The 27,732-nt window shown below is 43.7% G+C and overlaps 2 protein-coding genes across 10 annotated transcripts in view; one reads left to right on the top strand and one right to left on the bottom strand.

The window, feature by feature from the left end:
- Positions 1 to 27,732, top strand: part of KLHL15 (kelch like family member 15) — a 57,125-nt gene that overhangs the window by 8,486 nt on the left and 20,907 nt on the right. For all 9 annotated transcript variants that reach the window (XR_008319306.1, XR_008319303.1, XR_008319304.1 and 6 more), the window contains exon 2: positions 18,957 to 19,668. Coding sequence is in view for 5 of the 9 variants with exons in the window: in XM_053308645.1 (XP_053164620.1) it covers positions 18,964 to 19,668 (705 nt within the window). In the remaining 4 variants the exon portion in view is untranslated. The remainder of the gene's footprint in view (positions 1 to 18,956; positions 19,669 to 27,732) is intronic.
- On the bottom strand, positions 11,332 to 13,438 carry LOC128350389 (uncharacterized). The gene is made up of 2 exons (XM_053308647.1): positions 13,352 to 13,438; positions 11,332 to 13,138 (listed from the first exon to the last, which is right to left on the bottom strand). The coding sequence occupies exons 1-2, from the start codon at positions 13,422 to 13,424 to the stop codon at positions 11,895 to 11,897; spliced, it is 1,317 nt and encodes a 438-aa protein (XP_053164622.1). The 5' UTR covers positions 13,425 to 13,438; the 3' UTR covers positions 11,332 to 11,894.

Genomic DNA, 27,732 nt, shown 5'->3' on the forward strand with positions numbered 1-27,732 from the left:
TGTGGTGCTGTGTGTTCTGCTCACCAGAGGGTTAGGGGCACTCGCCACTGGCAAATGGTTTTGCAGGTGCCCAGTTGCAGCTCTAATATAAATGCAGCCAGGAAGGCTATTTAGTAGCAATACAAGAAAAGTGCATGTATTTGTAGAATGTGGCTTGTAAGAATAGTAATAATTAGGAATGTGCATGGAACCGGTTCGGAGGCCCTTTATGGCTTTAAGGGAAGAGGAGGATGTATTTCCCCCTTCAGCGCTCGGTTTTTTAAATGTCCATTGGGGCAGCAGCATGCCTCCCTGCTGCCCCGTTCACTACGTTTTCCGGATGTACCCGGAAACATCAGGAAAACATAGCGAACGGGGCATCAGGGAGGTACACTGCCACCCCGATGGACGTTGAGAAAGCTGAGCGCTGGCGCAGGAAACGCGGCGGGGTGTGTGTGTAAGTACATCCTCCCCTGCCCTTAAAGCTGCACCCACTCCCCTGCCGTTAAGCTGGCCCCCACCGGTTCCGTTCACATCCCTAGTAATAATTTCTAGAGCTTGGTCCTCTGCTGAAAGCTGTGTAGGGATTTAAGTCTGGTTCTTTGGCCAAATCTAGTGCTCTGTTTGCTGTACTGTGTTTCTGGTCACTTAATACAAATACTAAAATCTATATTATTAATTCTCCTGGATGTGCTTTAGAATGTGAGTCCCGGCACCCAGCTGATTGGCTGGGTGGCGGAGGCGCCTGATTGGCTGAGGCGCACCCAGGAGGCAAGCGAGCGGCAGGCCCGGCAGCGGAGTTGGGCGGGGGGAGGAGGGAGGAAAAGAGAGAGGAGGGAGGGATGGAGGGCAAGAGAGTGAGGCAGGAGGGAGGGAAGAATAGCCGGCCCCAAAGAGCGCACAGGTGCTCTGTGCGGGTCAGCTAATAGATTATTATTGCTCAAAGGAAGCCTTTGAAGTTATTGCATTAAGTAGGTATAACTATGGAAGAAACAATTTAATTATGAAACAAATTAAATGTTTGTGATGAATAATTTATGTATAGCAGCTTGTAGAGCTGTTCAGAATGGTACTGCCTTCTGTCAGTATGCTTACTTAATGTAAATTGCAGGATTATCTTATACGATTCTTATTGTTGGATCAATTTGTATTCTTATATATTGTCATGATTAATGTCTTAATTGTAATAGCTGTCTTTACTAATAAATTGGCAATGTAAATACTAACACATTCATTTCATAGGAGAAGCATGAAGGCTGGCTCAAATGTGTGGTTTTTCAAACTAATCATTATGGGGTATACATCTAGCATCAATATTGGTACTGACTGGCAGTGGCACATTTTCCAAAATGGCTGGTTTTTAATAATTTGGAAGGGAATTTTCAAGAATGTGAATAAAATGAACAGTCCTAATATACTGTCGACTGCATAGGGATGTTCATGTATTTAGTATGTTGAGTTCTTCTTTGTATGAGTGCACTATTGTTGAATTCATGTGTAACTTCATCTGTAAGATTGACATGTACATGAACACAGATGTATACATTGCATTTTTTGTGACAAGAACAGTTTTTAGAATAGGTGATCTTGCATTAATAGTGAATCAATTCTAGGCAACAACCCTGAACTTGTAGAAGAGTAATCCAGTGTAGTTTTCATGTCCATGTCTACTTTGATGTCTAACCCGTGCTGATAGAGTTAGAAGTATCAGTGCTTTGTTTTTCAGTGATTGTTCCCAGACATGAGCAGTCTGCTAGATGATATGCTCTTGCGAGCCATCTCTGTGAAAGCACAACTTTCCTCTCTTCGTTCACTACACATGCAGTTATATGTAAATTGAGTGTACCATTCAGTTCCTAAATGAGCTGCTTGTCTTTGACACTGAAAGTGAGTTTCCAGCAAGTGATGATGTGATAAATAGTGACTGCATGAAAGAGAGCAGCAGTGCTTTGGTCACCTTCTTGCTAAGTTTTCTAGCACTATTATGAGCAAGTATATCTTTCTCTTCTCCTTGGTGTTTCATGTTCTGAGAAGCAAGTTCACCTCCAAAACAAACCTGAACTTTCTCCTCCTTGGTGCAAAAATGGGAGGTGGAAGAGGGAATTGGGGGAACTAGAAGATATGAGGAAGATAAGGAGCTTGAGTGGCAGCGTGGACATCCTTGCAGTCTCTGCCTCCTGAGTTGACTGCCTCAGTGAGGCTTGTGGAAGGGCCAGCCCTTTTTGGGGCCTTGTCTGTTTGGCAAATGATGAATAGTCCTGAGAACAGATTTTCGTGTCTCTTCACAACAGCACTTTGAGCTAACCATTGCCATGGAGGTGCTTCATGGCCATAAGCCATGTCTAATTTGATATTGTTTTAATTGTGTCTTAATAGTTTTAACATTTTAAATTTTAATTGTTGAAATGTGTTAATCTTTTTATTGGTTGTTTTTATTGTCTTGTAAACAGCCCAGAGGACTTGCATTTTGGGCGTTAAATAAATAAAAATAAAATAAATAATGGCCAGAAGCTTTCCATTTATGGATTGTGTTTGTGGCCCTGGAGCATCACTGTGGCAACAGTTAGGATATAATCCTATTTTTCTTTTTCAAATTGGCACACTCTTCCACTTTTCCAGATAGTGGGCCACACTTCTAGATCTAGATGGCAACTTCCTCTGACCAGTCAAGCAACCTTATTTGGTTGCCAAAGATTCCTCAACTGTCTGTCAAATCATAAGCATTGGTTGGTGGTGTTATAACATTGTGGTGTGTTATGATATCCTCTTCAAGAAACAGTTCTTCAGTGACTTCTAGGTTGTCCAACTCTGAAGGAAATAATTACTATTTTCACATGCAGATTCAGTTGTAAGAACAGGGACCTGCATATTTTGACTGCCTAGGTAGCCAAGTTAAACTTGTACAGTCAGCTCTTGCCAACTACAGTTTTACCCACCACAGTTTTGAGTATATGCAGATAGGAAATTGTGACAGGTCTTGCCAACCACGACCTGGGTATCTGCGGTTGGCAAGGTTTTTTAGTGATGGGGGGGGGGGCTTCAGTGATTTTGCGGAGTTCAGAGGTTCGATCTGCTCAATCATCTTGGTGATCCTTGCTGACCTTGATGTCCCTTGCCAATTTAAAATGCCTTTGAGTGATTTTTTTGGGGGGGCTCATTCTTCTTGGTGACTATTTTAAGGTCTTTTTGTGGTTGTGGTTCCCCTAACCCCCTGTTTCTCGTAGACTTCAATGCCTCACCAACCGTGAATTTGAAAATGGCGAGGTTTTGCCAGAATGGTACCCTAGTGGTTGGCGAGGGATGACTGTAGTTGCCGTGCCTCTTCTCTTTAGCATGCTTTTATACATGTTTATTTGGAAATGTCCCACTTTTTTCAGTGGCGCTTACTCCCTGTTTATCATGCATAAGATTGCAGTTATGTTCCTTTCAGTGCCAGAGGATGATGGGACACTTGCCATGACAATGGTAACGTGGAATTGTAGAACACTTATGTTGACTGGTGTCTCCCACTGTGGTTGGTCAACATCCCAGGTATCAATCAGATCCATTATTAGTAGTGAATAGTGAACATACTTGGGATCATGAGAGATTTTCACCCTGTTTTCTTTTAATTTCCTTTTTATTAGGTGTTTGATGTACATATAGGTAAATAGCTGGTTAAGTGACAACTCATAATTATCCTTTTAATGCTAAAAACTTACATCTGCCTACCTGGAAACAGAATGCAAGTCAATATTGCTTCAAGTGCTTCAGCACTGTCACTAGAAGCTCAAGTGGCCTCTGTGATTCAGAGCACCTTTTATCAGCTTCAGAGATAGCTTGGCCACAGTTAGTCATGCTGTGGTAACCTTCCACTTAGATTACTGCAATGCATTATATATATATGGGGCTGCCTTTGAAAATGTTTGGAAACTGCAGCTGGTACAAAACAGGGCTGCAAGATTATTAACTGGAACTGGACATATAAAGTATATTATGCCAGTGCTTTGTCAGCTGCACTGGCTCCCAGTCCATTTTCAGGCCCAATTGAAGGTGCTGGTTTTAAACTTTTAAAGCCCTAAATGGCTTGGGACCAGGTTATCTGAGAGAGCACCTTGCCCCATATGTCCCATCCCAGATCTTAAGCACTCCACTGGGTGGTGGGTGGCTACTAGGGAGAGGTTGGTGGTTGCACCCTGTTCATGGAATAGCCTCCCCAGTGAGGTTTGTTTGGCTTCATCACTTTTTTCTTCTAGACTCCAGGTAAAGACTTTTGTTCACGCAGGCCTTTTAAATTCTGGTTTTCAAATCTGATTTGATTTTTAATTAATTTTAAAATGAGTTTTTAAAGTGCTTTATATTGTATGTTGTGTTTTCTTTTCTCCCTTTATGTCTGTTATGATTTAATATGTTTTTCTTGTTTTGATCATGTGTTCTGAGCCACCCAGAGAACAATTTGTTATGGGGCAGCTAACAAAGTTTATTATTATTGTTTATTATTATTCAAGGTGATTCATATGTCCTCTTGACAAGAATATAGCTTTCAGTTTTTCCACCGTAATCGGAGCCCATCCTTTAGATAGGGTATTTTCTTCATGCTATCAGAATCAACAGGAAGTTATCACAGCAGAGTTTTCCTGGAGGCTAGGTTGATCGCTAATCCCCAGTTCCTTTCCTGTCAGCTTCAGGATCAGCAGCAGAGCGAGAGCTCTCCAAACTTTGCTTCTTTAGTTTCTTTGTTCTCTTTGTTTCTTTCTTTGGTCGATACCTGCTGGGTCGTTTTCAGTCTGTCGCTTTCAGTCTAAGCTCCCCCAGCCATTCTTTCTTCAGCTACTAAGCTTCTTTCCCTCTCAACTTTGAATCTTCTGCTCCTCCCCAATCTTATCTTCCTAAACTCAGCAATGGAGCACGCTCATGCCGCTGCCGCCATCATGACTTCAATATCGGAAGGGGAGACAAGAACCTCAAGCGCCACCCTTACAACGGGGGCGGTTTGGAGTGCGGGGCAACAGAGCATAGTTCAAAGTGCCACCCTTTTTATGGGGGCCGCCGCCATCATGACTTCAATGTTGGAAGGGGAGACAACGACCACAAGCGCCACCCTTACAACGGGGGTGGTTTGGAGTGCGGGGCAGCAGAGCATAGCTCAAAGTGCCACCCTTTCTACAGGGGCCGAGGCCGTGCAGAGGAAGAAGTCCCAAAAAGCCCTAAAGGCAAAGAAACGAGAGTGGGGGGAGGCAGAGCAGCTGAAGGCTGCTGGAAGCTGCCGGAAAACTACAAAGCCCCCGATTGTGAGGTGAGCGAACGCCTGCCTTTGTGGGCCGTCTGCAAGCAGCGGCAGCCCCAGTGGATTACTTCCCCAAGGCTACTGGACCACCAGGGAGTGGACCAGCTGGGGAAGGCGGCGGAAGCAGCGACGGGCACCACGATACTGCCCACGATCGCGCCTGTGGGAAACCAGGGCAAGGGAGCCCTGGAAGGAACCACAATGGCTGCTGCCACAGAAGCCTCACCTGCGGATGCCCAGGGGCCCAACTCGCCGTTACTTGTGAGTAATCCCCCGTTCGGGCAGAGCGATGTGGAACCACCCATATCAGAGGAGGTGGCCGCATGGCCGAGGGGTTCGATAGCCAGGGAGTTTTAAAACACCTTTCCCTGCCCTGGCTTTGGAAGCGGGGACGTCCCCACCCCCAGTTGGAGTGGGGCATAGGTATGATCCCTCGAGGCCGTTTTGAAAATCAGAAAGAGGAGGCAATACCGTTCTCCCTCAACCCCCTCCTCAGAGACTGAGGGTGCCTCTCCAAAGAAACCATCTAGAAAGCTCCCACCTATAGCGCCTACAATCCCAATCCCGCAGGGGCCAGGGGACAAACCATCCCCAACCCTGCAGGGACCAAGGGGCCACTCTGAGGTATCCCCCACCTCCCGGGAGGCCAGACACCCCGGACCACTCCTCTTCTGGGACTGAAGAAGGAGAGATATCCAAGGAGGGAGAGCCTACTCTCTCAGGCAGGCAGCAAGTTCAACCTGCTCTGATAGAGAACCCCTCTTTTCATTATAGAAGAGTGCACAGAGGCACAACACAGCAGACTTAGTTGGGCATGCGTGTATGCTGAGAGTAAAGTAACTTGGAGCCAGTTCATAGTTTCAAATCAATATTTAAGGCATTTATTAGAGAACTTCATTCTAGATAGGAAAGTGAGGAGTTGGGATTTCCCATCTGGCTGGCTGGCTGGATGCAGATGGATCCTGCATCTCTGCACACATGGTGCAGGGAAAAGAGCTTACTTCCATGTTGCAAGGTAGAGGAACAGGAAGAGAAGAGAGAGAGGAAGGAGGAAGTGTCCCTGAGATCAGCAACCTACATTCCCAAGGGATTGTGTCAGAGCAGTAGAGAAGGGATCACCAATGTCTTGACCCTCTAGCCCTCTGACTCACTAGTCTGTCCTCCTATGTTACGGAGACAAGAGACAGTGCAAAGCCCTTCACTTCCAACACCCCCTCTCAATGTCTAGATTCATTTTCTCTCTCAGCTTTTCGAAGCAGGGTCTTGGTAGTGGCTTAGTGAGTAGATCTGCAAGCATTTAATCTGTTGGGCAGTAGATCAGCCTGATTAGTCCATCCTTTTGCAGTTTTCTCACTAAATGATACTTCACTTCAATATGCTTGATACGCCTCCTTATGTCTGCTTGTCTGGAGAGTTAAATGCAGCTTTGGTTGGCTTCATACACTGGTATGGGCTATGGTACATCCATAACTAGATTTCTCAGTAGTTGACACAGCCATTGTCTCTTGTGACAGCCCTGTGCAGCTGATACATTTTCTGCTTCACTTTTTGATGAGGCTGTTATGTCTTGCTTGGTGCTTGACCAGCTTATGGCTCCATCTCCATAGAAAGTTATGTGACCGCTGGTGGATTTCCTTTCTGTTAGGTCTCCACCCCTGTCTGCATCTACATACCCTTCTAGTTTTTTGGTGAACTGTTAGCTGGTAGTTTGAGCTCAAAGTGTGCAGTACCCTTTAGGTGCCTAGCAAGTCTCTTAATTGCATTCCAGTCCTTGACTGTTGGTGATGCAGTTTTTTCTGAAAAGTAAGCCAACTGCTGTACTAAGATCTGGCCTAGTGAGCATACTAATGTATAAAAGCTTACCCAATGCTTTCACGATATCTGTGGTGGTCAGATAGTGGCTCAGTTTGAGCTTCTTGCCTTATGTAGTTCACTTTCATTGGAGTTGGTGGGATTCGCGTCTTCCAGTCTGAGCAGGTTTATTAAGTCTTTATGTTTTCTGTTCTTGGGTGATGAGGAAACTTCCATCTTTCTCTCTTTGTACTTGAATGCCCATGTACTGTGCAATGTTGCCAGGTTGCTTGACTTCCACATCTCTGTTCAGATGATGCTTTATTCCCTTGATATCATCTGGATTCTCATAGGCAAGAATCAAATCATCAACATACACCAAAAATGTAACTCCATTGCCATTTATGAATGTCGTGTACAGGCAGGGATCCACCTCACTTCTTTTGAAGTTTGCTTGAAGCAGCATATCATTTAGTTTTATGTTCCATGCTCTGGCAGCCTGTCATAAACCGTAAATACTCCTTTGCAGTTTGCATACATAGTCCTCTTTGCCTTTCTCCAAGACACCTGGTGGTTGTGGGATGTAAATGTCCTCTTCTTGTTTGCCAGGCAAGAAGGCAGTTTTACGGCTAGGTGTTACGGCTAGGTGTTCAACAACATGCATTCCTTTGCTAGCAGCAATACTTAACAGAGTCCTTACTGTGGTATGTTTAACCACTGGTGCAAAGGTTTCATCTTAAGCTTCTCCATTTTTCCGCAAATATCTTTTTGCTACTGATCTGACTTTGTAGCGCTGAATCTTGCCATCAGCATCATGTTTGAGTTTGAGGACCCATTTATGGTCCTCATAACTTTTCTCTCTTGAGGTAACTTAGTAAGAGTCCAGGTTTTTGTTTGTTCTCTGTAGAGCCTCAAGTTCTTCAGTTACAGCTTGTTTCTACTTCTGGGCTTCTGGTTGTGGTAGCCGGAATACTTTCTCCCATGATGAGGGTTCTGGTTGTTCCGCTGTTCTTGTGAAGTAAGACAATCTCGGGGCTGGAACATCTCTGGTCGCCTCACCTCACCCTCTGTGAGGGTTGGTCGCCTCACCTCACCCTCTGTGGTCTCTCCCATTACCTCAGGTGCATGGTTGGATCTGGATCTGCTGTCTCCTCCTCCTCAATTCTACTGAGATCAGGAAGCATAATCCAGTCATCAGGGTGTTTGGTCTGGTTGCTGGCTTCGCTGAAGAAGGAGCTCTTTCATTCTCATCAGAATACACCAATCTGCTTATGGCTATCTGGTTGGTGTCAGGAGCCAGAATTCTATAGCCTCTGGATTGCGTGGAGAGCCTACAAAAATCCCTTTTGTGGCCCTTTCTCCTTTGGGGTGTATGAGTGAGCCGTGCTTCCAAAGACACACAAATGTATCATGGACGGCTTATGACATAGATGGCTTATGACCATGCCAAAGTTCATATGGTGTTGTGCCTATAGGCTTTGTGTGCATTCTGTTTTGTATGTATGTAGCAGTCATGATGCCTTCCCCCAGAGTTTCCTGTGGGAGGTGCACGTCAGCAAGCATGCATTTTATCAGGTCCAGGAGGCTTCTGTTTTTTCTTCTGAGACTCCATTTTGGGACAGATTGTAAGCTACCGTGGTTTGATGCACGATTCCATGTTCTCTCAGGAACCGTGGGGTAGTGCTGGACATATACTCTTCTTCATTGTCTGTGCGCAGGATCTTTGGCTTCCATCCAGATTTATTGCTTGCCATGGCCACGTAGTCCTGGAGGTACTTGAGCATCTGTGATGTCTCCTTTTCCTGCATGTTCTGGATTGACTCATAGCTCCTGTGTCCCAGACGTCTATGCCACAGTTGTAAGCAGTTTTCATGCAGGCACGACTTAGCAAGGTTCACTTCATTGGACTGGTATGCCTCAGTGTTGAACCAGGCTGGTCTTTCTTTGGCTGTCTTTGATACAGGTTGCTTTCTGCACACTGTACAGGCCTTTGCATTCAGAGCCTACAAGGCAAACTTATCAATTCACAGGTTGCTTCTGCACACTGTACAGGCCTTTGCATTCAGAGCCTACAAGGCAAACTTATCCATTCTGGGTAACAACACATTGTCCATTTCTAATGTACAGCTCAAAGCCTTGTTTTCTCCAGCTTGGATGTTGAAAGCAAGGAGCCTGAGAAGTCAGGGATATACAAGACATCTCTCACAAAAAACTCATTAATTGATCCATCCTATGAATTGCAATACAAAATTCATTTGTCTCTCTTCCTTGCTTTAATTGTAGTATCATTGCCCAAATGAACAATCTCTTTGGGAATATCAAGCAATTCAGTATAGAAATCCACATTTTTTGAGAGATGAACTGAGGACCCACTGTCTAATATGAATCTTCCATTTCCTTGAAACAGTGAGGCACTAAGATTCTTATTGGAATTTGCACGCTTAAAGTTCTTAGTTAAATTCCTCTTAGTAAAATCGACTCTGCTTATCTGATTCTTGGGACAGCTCGCCACTTTGTGACCAAATTGGCTACACAGAAAACATCTAAAGGGCATTAGTCCCAGTTGCCCTCATTCCAGGAGCAGTCTCCCTGGTCATGTGACCTCTCTATCTGGATTGAGTATCCTTGGCATAAAACTCTACAAGATCTCAGCCTTCCATGGGGAGCAGGCGGCCTTCGAACGAACTGTCCTTCAGCAACTTGTCTAGCACACTTCTGCGACCCACCCAGGCATTGCTTACTGTTCATCCGGCTTGGGTATGTCCCTATCTAAAGGATGGGCTCAGATTACGGTGGAAAAAGGAACATTGGGTCTTACCTATGAAGGGTCCTTTTTCACCGTAATCGGAGCCCATCCGCCCTGACCCGCGGAAGCAGATTTAATATTGGATGATAATAAGCATAGTTGGGGCCAACACTGAAGCTGTGATCAGGTGACCGGGGCTAGTTCGTGCGTATATATGTGTACTATATAGAGGCATTGGTGTTACAATGGTTAGTAAATATTAGTAGATATTACCACTCACGTGGATGGGCAAGGCTAAACCTAATCCATTTCCAACCTTAGAAAAGATCATTCCTCTTTTGGCTAACCTCAAAACAGAGCTCTCTCTCCAGTAGTTGTTCACAGCATCCTTCAGCACGACAGTTGGAACTGGGGATTAGCGATCAACCTAGCCTCCAGGAAAACTCTGCTGTGATAACTTCCTGTCGATTCTGATAGCATGAAGGAAATACCCTATCTAAAGGATGGGCTCCGATTATGGTGAAAAAGGACCCTTCACAGGTAAGACCAATGTTCCTTTCTCATTCCCATTATGTGGAATGAATTCCTTAAGAAGGAATTGCTTAAATCAGTCTTGGCTTTCTTTGCATTAATTTTCTTTGCACTCAATTATTTCCCCATATTCAGTAACCTAGAATGCTATAATTGGCCACTGAATTGGCTTTGCAAAGGCACAAGCACTTGCCCAGTGCAATAATGAATTCTGGGCCTTAGCTATTACTTTTACAAAACAAGTTTCAAATTCTGACACTGAATGAATAGTATCTTCAAACATGGTTAGGAGACCAAGTTTGGATAAACAGGCTAATTCTGATAGTTATGAAATTTTGACCATGTTACCAGATAATCATCTTCAGATTTGTTCTTAGGCAGCAATGTTTCTATATTTTGGAAAAAGGAATCTGACCCATTGTCTGAAAAGTTCATTCCAGTGTATAATTCAGTGATCCTGCTATTTTTCAAGTGGCTGCCACTTTGGTAAACCTTCTTCAGAGCAAGCGAGCCAGTCTTCCCTCTAATTTTTTTCATCTTTACACAGAATGTGTTTTGTTCTGGCCGGCAGTATCATGGCAGTGTGTATTCAGAATGGGGCCTTCCTAGTGGTTAGAGTGTTGGACTAGGACCAGTAAGACCTGAGTTCAAATCCCCATTCAACCATGAAACTTACTGGGTGACTCTGGGCCAGTCGTGTATCTCTCAGCCTAATCTACCTCACAGGGTTGTTGTGAGGATAAAAAAATAACTATGTACACTGTTCTGAGCAGGGTGGATTTGATTTAAATCAAACTGATTTAATTCACGATTTAAATCACAATTTAAATCACTAGTCAGTAAGGCTTGATTTAAATCATAGTTTTCTACATAAAGACTAATTCTTGCTGGTATAACTTTAATATGCAAGTAGATGAAGATTTTTAGAATAACAACTTTTCATATTAGTTTTTTTTATCCCCAGTTTAATAGGTTAATCATTCATATTTGGACAACTTTTCTGTTGTACTTAGGAAGGAGAAAAATAATCATTACCTTAATAACAATTTAAATAGATTTATTCAACTGAAACAATAACATTACAGCATATGTTATTTGCTTAAACAAACATCCATGTTTGTTAACTAATTTGGCTAAACAAAATATATATATTTTAAGAAACTTAAACTGTCAGCCCAGCCTAGACATGAAAAACTTAAATACTGTCCTCTGTAGCTCACTCGTCATCTTCATCTTCTTCTTTGTTCATAATCTGGAAAAGAAAAACAAGCTTTCCTGCTTTATCGGGTCCCAAACGATTTCTCAATTTAGAATGAATGAGTCCAAAGGAAGAGAATATTCTTTCAACGCCTGCAGAAGAAGCTACTGCTGTTAAAAGTGAAATCATTACTTGAACAGTCTCTAAATCCAAATGCTTAAGTGACTTCCACCAGTTCACTGGTGTGACTTTCTTTAAAATATCTTCAGCAAACATATATTTCTTGAATGGTTCCCCCTTAGCTTTGAAGTTTATTATAGTTGGCATTACAGATGGATGATTGCTGGATACCCATGTCATAGCTAACTCCTCTTCCTCAGCACTTAAATTTTGACCCTGGTACTGGATATTGACAATATTTGCCAAAAAATGAGCTGGAGACAGTACTTGTCCCATTCTTTTTTTAATGCTTGTAATTTAATTCTGTCCATGTGTAGTTCTGTTTTTAAGTGTTCACTCAGTTCCTTCCAAATTTCAACAGCATCAGCAATAAAACAGCTATTTTTCTGTATTTTGTTTAAAGATTCAGAGATGGGTTTCAGGATGCTCAGCATATGTTCAACATTTCTCTTAAGCCCAATGTTGAGGATTTTGGCCGTGACAGTGCCATCTATTTTATCTCGATTTTGTTCACAAACTGTCATCAGAATAGGCCAGTTCTTGATATACTGCTCAAAACAGTCCACCACAGAGTTCCATCTAACATCTTGTGGGAGCGTTAGCTTGGTTCCACCCATCCTTTTCAGAGCTGCTGCAGCAAAGTGATTGTTACGGAAGTATTTAGCAATTTCAACAACATTAGTCTTTATTTCTGGAACACTTAAGTCTTTGGCTAAGAGGTGCAGCAAATGAGCACTGCAACCATATGTTATTAGCTTTGTATTCCCTTCCTGCTCTTCTAAATTTCTTCTCATCTTGGATACATTTGCAGCATTGTCTGTGACCAAACTGCATACTAGACATTTGAATTTTTGTTCACATGTTATTATAGCTTTTACTGCCACTTCTTGTAAGTATTCTGCTGTGTGTGCATTTCCTGACGTATCAATTGTTTGTGCAAGGAAGACTTTCCCTTCTTCTGTTGTTATACAAGCACGTACAATAGGATCATTGTGGACATTACTCCACCCATCAATACTTAGGTTAACAATTCTACCCTCCAGAGCTGTTGCACATTGCTCCATTTCTCTGTCATACACTTTATCCAGCAGTTTCCCTGCAACATCTGCTCTGCTGGGTGGACTGTATCCTGGTCTCAGTGACTGAACCATATTAATGAAATGTGGGTTCTCAGTCAGACGGAAAGAAGAGTTCGTTGCATAAACAAACTGGGCAATTTTTTCATCAATTAACTCTTTTTCTAATCTGCTAGTTTTTATCACAAACTTATCTATGGTGGTTCCAGGAGGGAAGGATTTTTTCTTTCTTTTAGGTGATAGTGATATGTGGCTGTGGGTGTCTGATGCTGCTGCTAATGAAGCACTATCCTGGATGGATAACTCTGAAACTGTAGAACAGGAGGATGGTGATCTTGAAGGTGGATAGTTTCCAGAATCCATGAATTCCCCTAAACAAAAAAGTCAATGCTGTTATTTTATTGTTTATACAATTTCTGCTTATTGTACACAGCACTGCCCCAAAAGGAATATTTGCTTTTTTTCATAACTGTACCAAATGACAGTAACATGCAGTAATAATAAGAAATATAATTTTGCTCAAACATGACAGTTCAAGGCAGTCTTTAGAAATATTATATGATTCAATAAAAATGTTTACCAACCTGAAGATCCTGCCTGTTCAAATGTGTTTCTTTGGTCATCTTCATCACAGCACTTCTCATGATGTTGCCTCATTCGGGCCACCAGGCCTTGCATTTCTTTGTTGCAGTGTTTGCATTTTGCACGCGTGCCTGCCTTACCGATAGGTAAAGGAACTTCATTAAAATATTGCCAAACTGGGTCTCTTTTACGGCCTGCTGCCATTATAGGTTTTTTCCTCCAAGGAAAGAATGTGATAAACCTCAGGTCATACACACAAAAAGTTCCAAAGACTTGTCTGTCTGTGGCTATGCAGTACAGTGGTCCCTCTACTTATGAAATTAATCCATTCCGAATGCACATTTGTAAGTCGAAAAGTTCATAAGTCGAAAAGCGGTTTCCCATAGGAATGCATTGGGAACGGATTAATGCGTTCCGGAGCCTAGAAAAAAGACCCAGACCCCCAGTAAGGCTTGCAAACTGCACAGGAACATTTCTTTTCAAGAATAAACAGGCAGTAAACAGGCAGGCAAGTCAAGGAAACCGCATGTAAAATTCGTAAGTCAAGGAAACCGCATGTAAAATTCGTAAGTCGAAAAAACCGCATCTAAAACCGGATCTAAAACTGCCGTTTGTAACTCGAAAAATACTTATGTCAAGTAGTTTGTAAGTCGAGGGACCACTGTATTGTGCTCAGAAAGTTTCACTTTCATTTTGTACTGCTTGTCTGCTTGCCCCTCCCTCCTCACACTTAGTTTCACTTTCTTCTTGTGCAGATCTATTCCACTCCAAACAATCAGAAAAATATTGTTTCTATTCTATTTCACTGAACTTCTTGAAACTTAGCACTGAAGGGGTTGATTCTGTATTCATAGGTTTGTAGAACAATAGGATTAAGGTCTTTTTCTCAGCTCTGTTCATGTCATAACATTTTTGCTGTGAAGAAGAGGCATGTGATCTCTGCTGAGTCAAATTCAGTTTTGAGAACTGCAAAAGTAAACCAAGCATCTGTGATAATATCTTGTAGGCAGAGAAACTGCCCAATAATCTTACAAAAACCTCTGGAAGAGCATGACATTGTGAATGGATTAATGGAATTTATTTACCAAAAAAATTAAACATATACAGCCTTATTCTACATAATTAAAAAACTAATCTTTATTTCATGATGGAATAACCTTTGGATGGTAATATATTTTCCTCAAAAAGCATTTTATTTAAAAAAATCTGATTTAAATTTAAAAAAATCTGATTTTTTTTATTTTTTAAAAAAAATCATTGATTTTTATCCGCCCTGGTTCTGAGCTCCTTGGAGGAAGAGCAGGCTATAAATATAAAATAAATAAATAAAATTAACTGAGCAGGCATCAAAAAATTGTGTGTGAACATGCCTTAGAGGCAACACTGAGAGCCATTTCCCACTGTGTAGACCTCCTCACAATGCTGTGCTTTTCTTAGTGCTAGGAAGGCCCTTTAAGAGAGACTGAGCCCTCTCAAGAGCTCTAGGAGGAAAGAACTGGGAAGGGTTACACTTCCCAGCACTCTGTACATGCCTTCCAAGGTGGTACAGTGGTGTCAGATCAGCTGGGCTGTGTTCAGTGGTACCTGGAGGCAAGTCCAGAATCCAGGACTGAGTGTGTCAGGAACACAGGGCTGGCCAAGTAGACGAATAAGGACCCTAAGTGTGGAGGCAGAAATCAGGAGCCAAGTACATGCCAGGTGTCTAGCCAGGTACTGTGCCAGAAACCAGAGCAGAGGACTGAGACAGGAGCCAAGGATCAGGAACATGCAGAAGATCAAAATTAGATAGCCACCAAACTGGAAGGTCAAGATAGAAACCAAGAGTCAGAGAAAAAATAAGTTATATGCTTTGGTTTTTGATAATTGTCACTTACATTTTTAGACTTAACTGTTGTTTGAGACTATTCTGATTCATCCAGATTCAGTGTCTTATTACAAGAATGAGTACTTGTATATTTTGTGATGTGCACTCTAATTCTGGATATATTTTGTGCTAGAATGTATTTAATTGGGAGGTGTTGTCACCTTTTGATTTCAACCGCTCTCTGCCTTTGCAAATGGAAATTATAGAAGAAATACAATAGTTTAAGCCCTGCAGATGTAATGTGGCCCATACTACTGAATAGTTTCAAGTTTGATAGTATAGATATTGTAGGAAGTCTTGGAGTCTGTGCCACATTGTGTTTTGTACAGTGTGCAACTACTGCTTTTCTGGAAGCCTGGTAATTTTGAAAGCTGATTTGCATTTCTTCTGTTGCTCTAAACCTTCTTTTCGTTTTACTGAGGGGTGCCTTTTCTGTATTGTAGGCTCCAGGGCATTCTATATGCAGTTTCACTGTCTTCTGCAGTCTGCTAGGTGCTTTTCCTCAAGCCATTCCCCCTAGAATAAGCGATGGAGGATTGGCAGACCAATCCCCCTCTTCTTGTTGGCAGCTGAATTTTTTTTAGGTCTCATCTGTGCCCTTTGGAAAACCCGAAGGTATTTGGACATTAATTATTTGCAGGACTTAAAAAACACCACGATTCTGGGACTTGTTTTCTGTTCTTGTTTTGGCATTAACTTAATCTCTAGTGCCTTCTTGTTCAATATCACCTACCACCTTTTAAGACATAACCAAATTTTTGAATGGCTTCTGTAGAGACATGGGCTTGGATGCTAAGTGGCTCTTGTGAATGGACGGCACTTCTGTTCCCAGAAGAAGGGATTTTTGCAGATCTTCTATTCTCCTTGCAGCCCTCTGTGCCCTTCCAGCTCTGTACTGCAGGGTCTCCCAACCTTCCAGAGTAGATTTTCTGGAGGCAGAAAAGTTCACTTGATGAGCTTTCGCTCATGCGGTTAGGATCCAACCTACAGTTTTTAGGAATGGCAGAGGCAAAGGTACAAGACCTTCATGTTGTGATAGGTAAACAGTTTCTTATCCTTTTTCCAGGTGTCTGGTTTTGCTATCTTGAAAAACTTAGGATCTAGTTCACCTTTAATTCAGCTGAAACACTTCTCTGATAAAATGTTGTCTCCTTGAAATCAGGCTAGGTGGGTGAGAGAAAGATCTAGTGATTCCAGAATAGGACTAATGTGATTTGTCAAAGAAGTAAATAACCCCACTAATCAGTTTAATAATGTAGGCTGAAAAGGGTGGCTGCATTCTTTCCTTCTGTATTCTAACTAGTTTAAATTTAGATGTACTGTGTATGAAATTGAGCTAGTTAGTGAAGAGGATACCTTTTGGCTTGTGGCAGTATGAAAACTCTCTGAGATAAAGTTCTTTGAATTTTTAAAATGTCTCCATTAAAAGCTCTCTAAGTGCAGTTGTAAGTCATTTGCATGGAAACCCATTAAAATGAAAGGGACGTGTTAACCCATCCTTGCAGATAAATCTACAACATATTTTACCAAGTCATCTGCCCATGTATGTCTATATTAGTCATTTTTATACTTTCATCTGGCTCTATTTGTTCCTAATAAATATATGCTGACTACTAGTAGTCTGCTTAATTTCCCTCTGTGGGTTAACAAATCTGTTGCCTTATTTGCTCTATCTTTCTACAGGTATAGGTAATCTCATGTGTCTTCCTTCTGTAAATGAAAAGTGCATGCCAACTTTCCTCCCACAAGTCCTCAAAATGCTATAGCCATTGGTACATACTTTGGAATGCCATCATAGCCCACTGACCATAATTATTTAGGTTGCTCAAGAATTCTTGTATATCTTTATATTTCTGTTCCCAAGATCTATGTTGTTTCACTTCTCTCTCTTTGAAAAAACTAAAGTACATTTCCTTCACAATAACACTGAAACAGTTGGAACCTGTTCTTCTATTCTAATATAGAAACATTATTATAAGAAATGTGAGGAACTTCAGAGACATATTTTGGTGATGTACAGTGAGCTTCAGAGGAAAGGGAAGATCAGTGAAAAATGCCCCTTCCTCCCCGCTCAAAAGATAGCATAGGAGTAGTCTGGAGCTCACACTGCTGCATTTGTGTAATTGTTTCATGAAATTTATTAGTAACAATGAATGGATAACGATGCAATATTAGGCAAGTTGAGCTATTTCAAAGTTATAGGTATGTATGTATTTAAAACATTTATATATTGCCCATAATGCAAGTCTCTGGGCGGTACACAATAAATCACTGTTTTTCCAGGTGATTTTTCCCTAGGAAGTGTGAGAGAGGGTACATATGATTTATTGATTTGTTGCGTGTCCCAATTTGAGAAAATATTTTTCACATGTAACAATGAAAGCACATGAAGTGTCTGCATTGACCCTCTATCAAATATTTAAGTTCAGCTACTTGAAAAAGATTTGAGATTCAATGTGGGAAATTAATATGATAGAGGTGTAATTGTTTTGAGGAAAAATATTGATGCAGATTGTATGCAAATAAGGGGCAAATTTTGCATGGGGAAAATGCCAGACAATTTTTCAATACAAAATTTTCTATAAAACCCAAATCTCTAGCAATTATATGTGATGGCGTCTCAAAGAGAATTAACCTTCATTATTTGAAATGTGAAATAGAACATTTTCTAGGATTGTCAGAATTGTCTTCAAAAATGGCTACTAGAGCCTCAACATTATCTTCATATTTTAATATTCAAAATTGACTCACCATTTTGTCAGTTGACCTAATAGACAAAGAATTGTGCTTATAAATACACCATAACCATTTAACAGAGGAAGAAGTGAAGAGGTATGGTATTGCTACTGAATTTTGGATTGTCCGCTACCCTTTCAAAATGTGATTCCTTGGTTACCTTCTTTAACTGATATAAATGATTTGCAAGGAAATCGTGCAAAAGAGAGGGCTGCTGAGAAGTAGGCTGTACTATGGTATACTGCCTATGACCTAGGGTGAACCAGTGTTGTTGGGTAGTGCTCTAGCTTTACCAGCTTATAGATGACTCCATTTAGTTCATCCACTTCTGGATCCTTTTGCTTGCAAAAACCTACACTTGTATGGCTGGTCTCCTCCACCAGGGTTCCCTACTAGGGGTGTGCATGGGCCATGTGTGGCAATTCAGACTGAACCACCACTCTGCGAACTGGTTCGTCAGACCAATCAGCTAGGCTGTTCAAACCAATTAACCAGCTTGAACTGGTTCAGAGCAGTTCACGATAGAATCGCCTGGTTCATGGTGGACCAGTCTGACCACGAACCAGTCTGTGTACATTCAGACTGAACCACTGCTCCACGAACTAGTTCGTCAGACCTACTGGCTAGGCTGACCGAGCTGACAAACTAGTGCAAACTGGTCTGTGTGCACCCCTGAAGCTGAACACTTAATCTGCTGTGCTGGTTCTCAGTTAATGTCTTACTTGAGAGCTTGAAGATTAAAAGAACTTAAAAGTTTTCTTTAAACTTGATAATATTTGGTTCAAGTTAAAGAAACTTGGTGTAAAAACAAAAATATTGGTGCAGCATGTGGTCCTAGGTGTCAAGGACTACCTGCTTGCCACACTCCCCTCCCCACAAAGCAAAACTTAAGCTACTGTTTTGCAAAATGTCACAGGATGTTACAGACAAAAAATGTACATGTTAAGCTATTTCTACATGATTCTAAAAAAGAAACTAACATTTTCTTTATTTACATTCTTTTTCAGGTGATTCATGGCAGGGGACGTGGAAGGATTTAGTTCCCCCATCCATGATACCAGCGTGTCTGCTGGATTCAGAACACTGTACGAGGAGGGATTGCTTCTTGACGTCACTCTTGTTATTGAAGATCACCAATTTCAGGCTCATAAAGCACTGCTTGCTACTCAGAGTGATTACTTCAGGATTATGTTCACTGCTGATATGAGGGAGCGAGATCAGGACAAAATCCACTTGAAAGGTCTGACTGCTACAGGTTTCAGCCATGTTCTCCAGTTCATGTACTATGGAACCATTGAACTGAGTATGAGCACTGTTCATGAGATCCTGCAAGCTGCCATGTATGTACAGCTTATTGAGGTGGTGAAGTTCTGCTGCTCCTTTCTCTTAGCAAAAATTTGCTTGGAAAACTGTGCAGAAATTATGAGACTCTTAGATGACTTTGGTGTCAACATCGAGGGAGTCAGAGAAAAGCTAGACTCCTTCTTGTTAGAGAACTTTGTGCCACTCATGGCTAGACCTGACTTCTTGTCCTATCTGAGCTTTGAAAAGCTTATGAATTACTTGGATAATGATCATCTGAGCAGGTTTCCTGAGATAGAGCTCTACGAAGCCGTTCAGGCTTGGCTGCGGCATGATAGAAGACGCTGGAGGCATACCGACACAATCATTCAGAACATCAGGTTTTGTTTGATGACACCATCCAGTGTTTTTGAAAAGGTTGGTTCTTTTGAAAGCAATAGATAGAATTCATCATTGCATTTAGGGCAGCATGCTGTTCATAAGTAAAATTCCCACAATTAGGAGGAGGGAAAAATAAGAAGCTACTTTTAGAAAATGGAACATTGAAGTCGTCAGTGTTTGAAACAAGTGCAACCTAGCTTTAAATCAAAAAATCCCCCAAATGCAAACTAGCAGGATGTACAGCCAGGAAACAGGTAGGTTTGCAGCTTTTTCTATTTGTCAGTGACAGGGAAAATTTCATAAACAAGTGCAGGAAAAGTAATTGACAAGCTGTGTGGCAGTCAGTGGCCCACATTTTCTGCTGCCTTAGGAGGAGCAAGAACATGCCTTTTCAGGGAGCCAGGACAGTAGGTGTGCTGAAGGTTTCATGTGCAGCTGAAGGTTTCATGTGCAGCCCCACACATGAGGAGAGCGATGTGGAAGCAATTTTTACTTTTCTTCCATCCCTGCAAAAGCCCTTTTTGCTGCCAGAAATATGTGTCTGAGGGTTGTCCAGTTCTCTAGAGTGCTAGAGGACCGGGGAGGACTGGGTTCAGATAGATAGATAGATAGATAAATCTTTATTGTCATTGTCCTGTGCAGAACAACGAGATTGAAAAGAATCTACAACCACTACTACGGGACCTAACAAAAACAATCTAAACATATACCCATACGCCCCCCTCCCATCAATCCACTAAAAACCCACTAAAAAACTCTAAAAACTAAATACAAAAAACCCCTCAGAAGCTGTGTTTTGCTGTGTTCAAAGCTGAGACCGCTTTTGGGTAGAAGCTACTCCTCAAGCGGCTGGTCCTGGTCTTTAAAGACCCTATACCTCCTTCTCGAAGGCAGAAGCTGAAAAAGATCATTTCCAGGGTGCGTGGGATCCTGCGCTATCTCTACAGCTTTATTATAACACCTGGTGGCATAAATTTGATCTAAGGTAGGAAGAGTACACCCAATTATTTTTTCCGCAGTCTTAACAACCTTGGATAGCAGTGTTCTTTCTCTGGCTGCACAACTCCCAAACCACACACAGATCACATAAGTCAACACACTCTCTATAGCACAGCGATAAAACACCAACAATAGATTACCTGAGAGATTAGTCCTCCGGAGAACTCTCAAGAAGTATAATCTCTGCTGTGCTCTCTTCACCAGATCTTCAGTGTTTGCTCCCCATGTCAGGTCATCTCTCAGCTCTATTCCCAGAAATCTAAACACCGAAACCCGTTCCACACAAATCCCTTCAATAATGAGTGGCTGGAAATCCAATTTGCATTTCCTGAAATCCACAATGATCTCCTTTGTTTTCTTTAAATTGAGGAATAAGTTATTCTCCCTACACCACTCTGTCAGCCTCTCCACCTCCTTCCTATAGGCCGACTCCCCTTCTCCAGCAGTAATCAGGCCAACCACAGTTGTGTCGTCTGCAAACTTAATAATCCTATTGCTGAGGTAATTGGGAACACAATCGTATGTGTAAAGCGTGTACAAAAGTGGACTCAAGACGCACCCCTGCAGCGTCCCTGTATTTATACTGAGATCCGTCGAGACATGAGAGCCCATCCTGACCCGTTGAGAACGATCTGATAGAAAATTCAGTATCCACCTGCATAATCCCCGTTCGGCCATGATACTTGCTGGGTGACTCGGGGCCAGTCACGTCTCTCTTAGCCTAACCTACTGGCAGTGGAAAGAGGCTTTTGTAGGGAGGGGAGAGAAGCAAACATTGCTTCCCCATGCCCTAGACTTCATGGCAGACCTTTTAATATAGCTAGTGCCCTGACTCCCTGTGAGGGTGGAGCAAGAACTCTTCTCTCATAACACTGTGGGGAATGTAGACCAGTGACTTTAAAAATGAGTTGTCTTTTGTGTTAATACAGCATAGCTGTGAAAATCTTACATTTAAAAGTAAAAGACAACATTACTTAGTCTAAAGGTTTGTAGATGCAAACATGTACTGAGAAATAATTGTCATATTTGGTTCCAGATTTTTTAGTTTGCCCTTGACCTTTTTATTTCACTAGAACTGCCTTCTTCCATCAATGGATGATCTAGGCTATAATATCTAAAAATATATATTTCTCAAATTTAGAATAATGTAAGATCTGGTACGGGATCCGTTGATATGCATTAGAATGGGTTCTGAGCCTGCACGGAAGCCTCTCGGTGTCGAATTTATACAGCTCCTTTTATGCGCCTGCGCCCCGCCCCACGTGACTACGTGGCTATTTAAGGCGGGAGAGAGCGCAGGCTGCTCAGTTCTTTTGCGACCGCCGTGGAAATCACTTGGTTTCTGCGGCTCCTTCGCGCTTGTTTCCTTGGCTACTTTCATTTTTGGCTTCATTGGATTTGACTACGGACTGTTTTTGGACTACTCTTACGGTTTCCTTGATTACTTCGTTTGACTCGGACTGTATTTGGCTTGTCTAATCCCTCTAACTTGGTGAAAGATCGGACTGTTTCTCTGGCTACTGACCTCGGATAGTGAGTAACATGGATGCCCCAGTGGGAAAACAGAACTTTAAACATTGCACTGAGTGCAAGGCTAAATTACCTTCCCAAGATCATCACAACTTATGTTTGTTGTGCCTGGGGGAAGCCCATAAGACTTCTGCTTGTAAAATTTGTCAGTCCTTTTCAAAGCAGACCAGATGGAATCGTGAGCTCCGTTTGCGTTCTGCCTTGTATGATGATGTTCTGGCGGGGCCGTCCTCGAAATCTCCTCAAGAGCATGGCTCAAAGGACCTGGGTCATGCCCAGTCTAAAACTTCGAGCCCCCCGGGAAGTCCCCTAAGTCCTCCAAAAGGCCAGGCGAGAAAATGGCCGCCGCGGGTGTTCCCGCCAAAAAGGCACGGCATTGAACTCAGTCGGAGTCAACGCCCTCTCCGGGCACTGCCCAAGACGTGGTCTTCGTTTTGGCATCAAGAGCGCCAGTTCCAGAAGACTCGACTGCGTCCTCAATACCGACGCACCCTCCGGAATCGAGGGCTCCGCCTCGATCTTTATCGACACCGAAGCCTCCTTCTAACTCGGCATCGACGACCTCCGTGACGACAGTCTTGATGCCGACCGAAGTTGTAGAGACTCGTTCGACGCCGGAAGCCTCGACACCAACACAGGTCGTTGCAGCATCGATGCCGACGGACACTTTGGACGAACCTTGGCATGCACCGGTCTCGGCATCGACGGTGCTGCCAGCTGCTTTTTCGATATCGGCCACCAGGGATCTGGTGCCGGCTCCAACTCCGATCCGCTCACCGTCCACCTCGAGAGATGGGGACCGTATGTCCACACTGAATACACCAACGAATGTTACGGCTGTGACCCCACGCTTTCGAGCTCCAATGACTTTCGCTATGGATGCAGAAGAAGCGGGGGACGACCCACCTCATCTAGATCCTCTACTGAGACTGCTAGACTCCAATACCAATACGCCATCTACTTTCAGAGGTTTTCCGCGTTCTGAAGAGGATACTTCCACCTCTAACCTGCGTATGCTCACTGCTGGACAACTGGCAACTCCGACACCTTGGCACACTTGTGGTTTTAGCCATCGAGCATCGCCTTCTGCGGAGACTGCCTTACCGGGAACCGCATCCCCTGGTGCGGGATATGACTTTCAAGAGCACCGTGCTTGGCAGGGTGGCTTAGCCTCGAGACGGACTCCTGCTTTAGCAACGGGTACTGCTCTACCTTCCCGAGACAGGCTGTTCACTAGTGTGAGCACCCAAACAAAGACTCAATACATTTCGGCTCAGACGATTGCGAGACGTTACGCTAACACCAGCTCACAGACTGACCCTTTACCGTCTCCATTAGAGCGGAGGGAGAGGTCTCCTAGGCTTCCAACGCACCAATCCATTTTGGATCCGGATTCGGAAGAAAGTCACCATGGGTCGTCAGATTTCGAATCAGAGACAGAGACTGTGGAATTGGACCTGTCTCCAGATGTGGCAACGCCTTCCCATGTGTCGCCGACAGAGGAATTAAAGGCTTACCATTCCCATGTGAAACGCATGGCCAATGTGTTAGGTCTGGATCTTACGTCACAACTTAAGACTATAGACGATCCTGTCTATAATTTTATGCAAAGGTCACAATCGGCACAGCCTGTGGCACTTCCTCTCTTACCGATCATTTCCAATGCTGCTCAGTGCGCTTGGGAGGTTCCCCATACTTCGACACCAACATCTAAAAGACTGGAAGGTCTGTAACGGGTTCAAGAACAGGATAATACCTACCTGTTTAAACACACTGTCCCGAATTCTTTAGTTATCGATTGTGTCATCTCCTCCAAGTCTAGTCGACGCCACATGATGCCTGCTGACAAAGAAGGAAGAAAATTGGATGTTATGGGGAGAAAGTTGTATTCTACCTCCTGTCTATCGGTGAAAGTTGCGAATTACTTGGCCTGTATGGCTAAGTATAGTTACTGTATTTGGGAGGAACTGGAAAAAGTCATGGATATGTTGTCCCCTGAAGAAATTAAACTGCGATTTCGAAAGACTTTGCAACAGGCTGGTGACCTTACGTGTCAACAATTGAGCACAGCAAAGCATTTGGCGGAGTCTGAGTCCCGCTCCATCACGACGGCAGTCACTCTACGTCGTCATGCCTGGCTACGTTCAGCCAACCTGCAGCAGGACATGAAAGACAAGATTGAGGGCCTACCGTTTGATGGTAAGGATCTCTTCTCAGAAGAGACTGATGCCACAATGGAAAAATTGAAGAAATCTAAGTTTACCGCTAAGACTTTCACTTCAGCGGCCTCCCCTGCTACATCTTATGGGGGAAGACAACGTACCTCTTATCGTCCCAGGTCTATGTACCAACAGCAAGAACGGAGATACTTCTGTAAACCTTACTACCCGTTCACAAAACGAGGAAACCAACAGAAGGGGAAATTCTCCTTGGGTCAGCGCACCAAACAGGCTGACGGAAATAAACAGCGTCTTTGAAGTGCGGAGCAGCCCATCGCTCCCACATGGTACTTCCCACTTCTACTCCCAAAACACCAGGGAGCTTTTGGGGCCGGTCAACAACATCACACAACCGGACCCACTAGCCACCACCACCATCAGGTTGGCGAGTCATGCGGACGCATGGTGCAACATAACATCAGATCAGTGGGTTTTGAAAATTGTGCAGTTGGGTTACGCGATAGAGTTCAAGACCCGACTGAAATTCAGGGGCCTACGCTTCACAAAGGCTACACCAACCCTTCTCCAAAAAGTTCGGGAGCTCCTGCTCAAGAAAGCGATAGTACCAGTGCGATGGGCAAATCGACGGGAAGGTTTCTACTCCTGTTATTTCCAAATTCCAAAGAAGGATGGCGGAATTCGACCTATCATGGACTTGAGACATCTAAACAAGTTCATCCGTGTGAAAAGGTATCATATGACGACGTTACAGGACATCCTGCCTCTTCTCCATCAAGAGAGGTGGCTTGTGACGTTAGATTTAAAGGATGCCTATTTTCATATAGGAATCCGACCCTCCTCTCAGAAGTATTTACGGTTCACGGTCAGGACCACTCTATACCAGTATCAGGTGCTTCCCTTTGGCCTATGCACAGCTCCCCGAGTATTTACCAAGTGCATGGCGGTGGTAGTCGCCCACCTGAGGACGAAGGGACTGAAGCTGTATCCGTATCTAGACGATTGGCTTCTGTCCTCAACAAACAGAGAAGAGTTACTTTCGCAGATAAAGTATATGTTGCAACTTCTCTAGGACTTAAGCATACAAGTGAATTGGAAAAAGTCAAACCTAACGCCGGTTACGACCATATCATACATTGGAGCTCAACTCAATGCTACTCTGGGGAGGGTGTTCTTACCAGAGGACCGTTTTCAGGCCATAACTTCGCTGGTTCGAACGTTTCAGGCTGCACCATCGCAAACAGCGTGGCATGTCCAACGTCTATTGGGTCTGATGGCCTCTTGCAGGACGACCATACGATATACACGCCTGAAGATGAGGAAACTGCAGTTGTGGTTCCTGTCCTCTTTCAATCTACTCAGGGACAGCCCCAAGAAATTGCTGACGGTACCACTTCTAATTCTGTGGTCGCTCTCCTGGTGGACACAACGCTCCAATCTGCTCAGGGGAGTTCCTTTCCAAGCCCAACTTCCGTTGGTTTGGGTCACGACGGATGCCTCTCTTCGGGGCTGGGGTGGACACTGCAATGCCGCCACAACTCAGGGCCTCTGGACTCGCAAGCAAAGTCTCCTACACATAAACTTCCTGGAGCTGTTAGCTGTTTTTCAGGCCATGAAAGCCTTCCTACCCATGCTACGTGGAAGGGTGGTCCACTTGCAGTTGGACAACACCATTGCCATAGCCTACCTCAACAGGCAGGGGGGAACAGTCTCCAGATCGCTCTGTGCACTCAGTATTCAGATTTGGCACTGGTGCATCAAGAACAGCATAACGCCTATAGCAATACACATAAAGGGATCGGACAACGTGTTGGCAGATGGCCTCAGCCGATCGTTCTCCGGAAACCATCACGAGTGGGAGCTGAACGACCTCTACCTTCGGAGGATCTTCGACCTGTGGGGTCATCTGGAAATAGATCTGTTCGCCACGACACACAATGCAAAATGCATACAGTTCTGCTCCAGGGCAGGCCACGACCCGCATTCTGTGGGCGATGCGTTCCAGATCGACTGGTCGTTTCACCGCTCTTATATGTTCCCTCCCTTGCCGCTTGTGGGGAGGGTGGTAGCTCGTCTCCTGCAAATACCGACAAGATGCATCCTGATTGCCCCGTGGTGGCCACGACAACCGTGGTTTCCACATTTACTCAAACTGACCTCACGGACTTACCAGAAACTTCCAAACCGTCCAGACCTGCTAATTCAGGACGAAGGAAGAGTGTTACACCCGGAGGTTCTCACGTTACAGCTGACAGCATGGCTAATAGACAAATAAAATCCTGCTCAATGAACGTAAACCATCTACTAGGCGAAACTATGCAAGCAAATGGAAGAGATTTGCATCCTACGCGGTTGCGCATGGGTTCCGTCCGAAGCGTGCTACCATATGGGAAGTCCTGCTTTATTTGACAAATCTTAAGACATCCGGCCTTTCTAATGTGTCCATAAGAGTGCATCTGGCGGCCCTGACGTCTAAGCACCCGGGATGGGATGGCAAGACTCTGTTTTCTCACCCAGCCTGTAAAAGTTTCCTAAGAGGACTCATGAATCTCTGTTCTCCTGTACGCAAACCAGTTGTACTGTGGAGCATCTCTCTGGTTCTTTCCACGCTATCAGAACCGCCATTTGAACCCATGAGTACGGCTTCTCTTCGGCATGTTTCCTTGAAAACAGCCTTTTTAGTGGCTATCACCACTGCCCGCCGGGTGAGTGAACTGACGGCTCTCCGTATGAACATACCTTACACCCGCTTTTATGCTGATAAAGTTCTCCTGCGTCCAGACATCAGGTTCACACCGAAGGTGGTCTCAGACTTCCATGTCAATCAAGACATAGTCTTACCAACCTTTTTCAGTGCTCCGTCCACTCCCTTAGAGAAAGCTCTCCACTCTTTAGACGTCTGCAGAGCACTTCTCTATTACCTGTCCAGGACCAAACTGTTCTGGAAATCCAAGAAGTTACTAATATCGTACAAAGGATCTTCTCGGGGCCAGGCTCTGTCTAGACAACGCTTGTCACATTGGCTAGTCGAAGCAATTCGCCTTACCTACTCAATCCAGGGAGTGCCGGCGCCGAAGACTATTAAGGCGCACTCCACCAGAGCATATGGAACTTTTGCAGTGTTTTTGTCAGGGGTGTCCTTTCCAGACATCTGCAAGGCTGCTACTTGGTCCTCTGAGGAACCTTTTATAAAGCACTATGCTATTGACCTACGGTCCGCTGCGGAGGCAAACTTTGGGAGAGGCGTTCTTAAAAGGGTGTTGCAATAGCACTGCTCCCTCCTCCTTCTGGAGCTAACTAAACACCCATTCTAATGCATATCAACGGATCCCGTACCAGATAAATAGGTTGCTCACCTGTAACTGATGATCTGGTAGAGATCCATTGATATCCA

The sequence above is a fragment of the Hemicordylus capensis genome, chromosome 3 (genome assembly GCF_027244095.1).
Source record: "Hemicordylus capensis ecotype Gifberg chromosome 3, rHemCap1.1.pri, whole genome shotgun sequence".
Classification (NCBI taxonomy): Eukaryota; Metazoa; Chordata; class Lepidosauria; order Squamata; family Cordylidae; genus Hemicordylus; species Hemicordylus capensis.